At 31.4% G+C, this 4,253-nt stretch overlaps 1 protein-coding gene across 1 annotated transcript in view; it reads left to right on the top strand.

The window, feature by feature from the left end:
* LOC117178840 overlaps positions 1-4,204 on the top strand; it is a 5,513-nt gene extending 1,309 nt beyond the window's left edge. The window contains exons 3-5 of the mRNA XM_033370344.1: positions 2,313-2,800; positions 2,931-3,086; positions 3,164-4,204. Coding sequence (XP_033226235.1) covers positions 2,313-2,800; positions 2,931-3,086; positions 3,164-3,396 — 877 coding nt within the window. The 3' untranslated portion in view covers positions 3,397-4,204. The remainder of the gene's footprint in view (positions 1-2,312; positions 2,801-2,930; positions 3,087-3,163) is intronic.
* The last annotated feature ends 49 nt before the right edge of the window (positions 4,205-4,253 follow it).

Here is a 4,253-nt window from a genome sequence, read left to right on the forward strand (position 1 = left end):
TCAATAATGAAGAAAACCCTAATTAATTGAATAGTCATTTCATAAAAAATCTGTATCTTAATTAAATGAGGAATTGATCATTTATGTTAATAATAATTATTATAAGTGTAATAATTATTGTTAAATAATTACATTCACTCATATTTGTTTTAAATATCATTACATCCTAGATCTTAAATACTTTATGTATTATTACTGTTTGCTATTACGTATTTTGATTTAGCAGTGGAAATTCTTGTAATGCAATATAATTTAGATATTATTCTTATCAAGAAAATTCTTTAAATTTAGCCATTTAGCTTTTCCGATGAGTCTGAAGTTCCCAACGTTTACAAAAAACGAAAAAAATAACAAAAAATAAAATATTTGAAAAGTCAAAATGTTTTTATTGTTTATGACAGTATTATGTGCCAAAAGTCCCATCTTAAAGTTTCAGCCCTCTAGCGTATGTGGAACCAACCCCAAATCAAGCCCTAACTATAATAAAATTCGTTAAAAATACACAATTTCAAAAGGTCAAAATGTTTTTAATGATTATCGCTACATTTAGTGCCGAAAGTGCAACTAAAAAGTTTCATCCCTCTAGTGCATGTGGAAAACACCCCAAATCAACCCCTGCACACTATAAAATTCTTTAAAAATACAGAATTTTAAAAAGTAAAAATATTTTTAATGATTATCGCTGCATTTAGTGCCGAAAGTGCAACTAAAAAGTTTCATCCCTCTAGTGCATGTGGAACACACCCCAAATCAACCCCTGCACACTATAAGATTCGTAAAAAATACACAATTTCGAAAAGTCAAATTGTTTTTAATGTGTTTTTAATAGTGTGCAGAGGTTGATTTGGGGTGTGTTCCACATGCACTAGAGGGATGAAACTTTTTAGTTGCACTTTCGGCACTAAATGCAGCGATAATCATTAAAAAAATTTTACTTTTTAAAATTCTGTATTTTTAACGAATTTTATTATATTTAGGGGTTGATTTGGGGTTGGTTCTACATACGCTATAGGGCTGAAACTTCAAGATGGGACTTTTGGCACATAATACTGTCATAAACAATGAAAACATTTTGACTTTTCAAATATTTTATTTTTCGTTTTTTTCGTTTTTTGTAAACGTTGGGAACTTCAGACTCATCCTTTTCCGTGGCTAAATTGCAAAATAAAACTGCAATGCTCTCTTCTTTTTATTCAGCTTATACGTAGTTGTTTCCTTTTGAAATTTTTGTCAATAAGAATAACAAAAAATTATCGAATTTAAATTAAAGGACAATTGTTTATGTTTTTATACATTTTAACTCTAATTTTGTAGTAAATTTCTAAATTAAACATTGAGCATGCATAATTTGAACTTGGAACACACTTTTTTCGTAGAATTGATTCAATTTTTTTATTTAAAATTGTAACTTTTGCCGAATCGTTCTCGCAGGCAAATAAATGTATGCCTATTTTTTTATTTTCAAAACAAAATATTTTTAGAACTCGCTCTGAGGCTTCAAAAGTTTCCTGACTTGAAGTAAAGAAACCCTTACACCAACTACAGGTTTAACCCAGAGAGCAGTTATATATTTATGAACTTATTATTAGTCGACCATTTAACTCATTGTCAGTCACCGCAGCTTGGGATGACAGCAAATACGGTGTACAATGAGCGAACCGACCGAGGGTCAACTTTTTTTGCAGCCGTCCACCTGCAGTCCCTTCAGTCGGTGTTCAACTTAAAAGCGTCATTTTCCTTAAGCTTTTCTTACGCTTTACTCAATTTAAATTATACTTTTAATCATTTGTTTCTAGAAATCTATTCTCAATAGTCTAAAGAATGTCTCTTCAAAATGTCAAGTTACACAAGTATATCTGAGGGTCACAATGAGCCTCCAAAAATTGCCATTTTATGCCATTTTTGATATGCCTAAAACTTTTGCATAATATTTCTGAGATATAGAATTGCGATAAATGCAATGTTCATTGATAAGTGAACAATTATATTAATTATCAAATAAATTGGCTTATAATTTCCTGTCCAAAATCGAAGAAATAAAAATTGGAAAGATTTTACATGTTAAACTCCATAAGATATAAAAATGGCCAGAGCGAGTTCTAAAAATATTTTTTTTTCGAAAATAAAAAATAGGCATACATTTATTTGTCTACTAGAAAGATTTGGCCAACAAGCCCGTTAATTTTTCTCAAATTCGATTTTTTGGGCCACCCTAATATATATATATATATTCGCGTTTATGTCGAATGATTTATCTAAGGCTGATTGAAATGTGAAACCTATGTCACTAAGAATAAAATTTCAATTTGTAGGTATATGGTTGTAATTTCCGAAGACGACGTCATTTGTCGCAGCTGTGCGAACTTGATCAACACTTTAGATCGCCTTGAAAGTGAAATGAATGGAGTTAAGAGCACAGTTCTGCGGTATCTAGAACGTAAATATTGCCTAGATGAGGGAGAACTTCTCAACAACAACGTGTCAGTTAAACATGGCCAACCACCCCACCTCACTCAAACTGGCGAGAGCGACAAGAAAAGAAAGGCGTTCAATCTTGTGGATGAATCTGTTTCCAAGAACAAACAAAAGAAATCAATTGCATTACAGTGTGACAAGTGCAAATATACGACGGATTATAATACCTTCATGGTTCATCACATCAGGCAGCATGTTAACCAAAAGATAAATTGCGACAGATGCGGAGTTCAATTCGTGGGGAACAATCAGCAGAATAATGCACATAGTTGTAAAGAAAAACAGAAACGGACTGAGCTTGCTAATTCAAATGAATTAGACACAGGTGAGGTCTTTTTAATTCCTATTATCATTGGTGAGCGGATGTTTTATTGCATTGAAAGTAGTGTACTATAACTATAGAAGCTTAAGGGGAAATTGGCTATTTTGTTATGCTCTGAATTTAAAAATTACAGGAACTCCAGCCGTAGATATAAATGTTTTCCCTATGGAGAATGGCGATCTAACGGAGGATCATATAACCACACAAGATCAAAACGTTTCTATAAAAGAAGATCAGGATCATAAAGTGTTTGATTTACCAAATCTCGAAGCTGACGACGTTTCAACTCGTGAGTTTAAATCATACATCAAGAAAGCTATTTTGTATACTTATATGACATAACATAAAATTTCTTTTTGTTTGCAGATTACGTTGTGCCAGAACCTACTGAAGAGTTTCTTATCCAAGGGGAAGAAATGGGCGATAATTCGAAATCGACAATGCTAGAAGACACGGATTCGAACAGAGAAATACTTCTCCAAAAGAAAGATATCCCCACCAAACAGATCTTGACTGTTGCAGAAGATGGAAGTTTAGAAATGATGGAAGTGGGAGCTTGGGAGGAAAAGAATGCGAATTTGAAAGGAGACCAGCCCTAGAACTTGAAGTGAATAATCTACAATTTCATATACACATATTTATTTTTTCCGTATAGTTAAATTTTGAGAAACTACATTTGATTAATAGATTTATAGTTCCAGGCAAAATTCTAACTATGTCAAGCACGAGACATTTCGTTATATTGGTTTCATTTTTTGTTACCAATATTTCCAGATAATAATTTAGTCTTCGAAAATTCTTCTCCAGTGTTCGAAATTTGTTGACTCGTTTCTTGTCTGGTTTGAATGAAGTCTTTGATCGCTTTTATTATTTCACTGAGCGTCGTGTTTCCGGCATCTTTAAATTTTTCCATATTTTCATTTGCTTGCTCCTCTACACCCCCTGTCTGTGAAAAACAAAATATATTTAGTGAATTATAATTTTTGAGTGAAGTTAAGGACATTTTCGTATGACATCCTCGGATTTTCTAGATGCAAGAGGTAGATACTAATTCAAAAATGTTTTTATTCTGGTTGGTTAAGTTATTCCAAACCAATTATTTTATTTTATTCCATTAAATGATTCAGTTAAATGCAATGTAAATATCTTTATTCTATTGTCTACTTTTTGAATAAAATATAAGTTAAGAAAATGTTTGAAACTCTAATGAAAACGAATTAAATATTAAGAAATGGAAATAAGTTTAGTAACTGGATTATGTACTTCAGTTCCAAAAGTATTTCCCTCAGTTGAGGTAGTTGTATTGTCTTGAGGTGCAGAATGTAGATATTATAATTTAAAATATGAAAAACCATGTCTAATTTTTGTATTCTAAAATAAAAAATATACTGAAGCTTTTAAATGTGACTATTTTAGTTACAATTATTATACATGCGTAATTTGCAATAGACATACT

Source organism: Belonocnema kinseyi, chromosome 8, assembly GCF_010883055.1.
Source record: "Belonocnema kinseyi isolate 2016_QV_RU_SX_M_011 chromosome 8, B_treatae_v1, whole genome shotgun sequence".
NCBI classification, from domain to species: Eukaryota; Metazoa; Arthropoda; class Insecta; order Hymenoptera; family Cynipidae; genus Belonocnema; species Belonocnema kinseyi.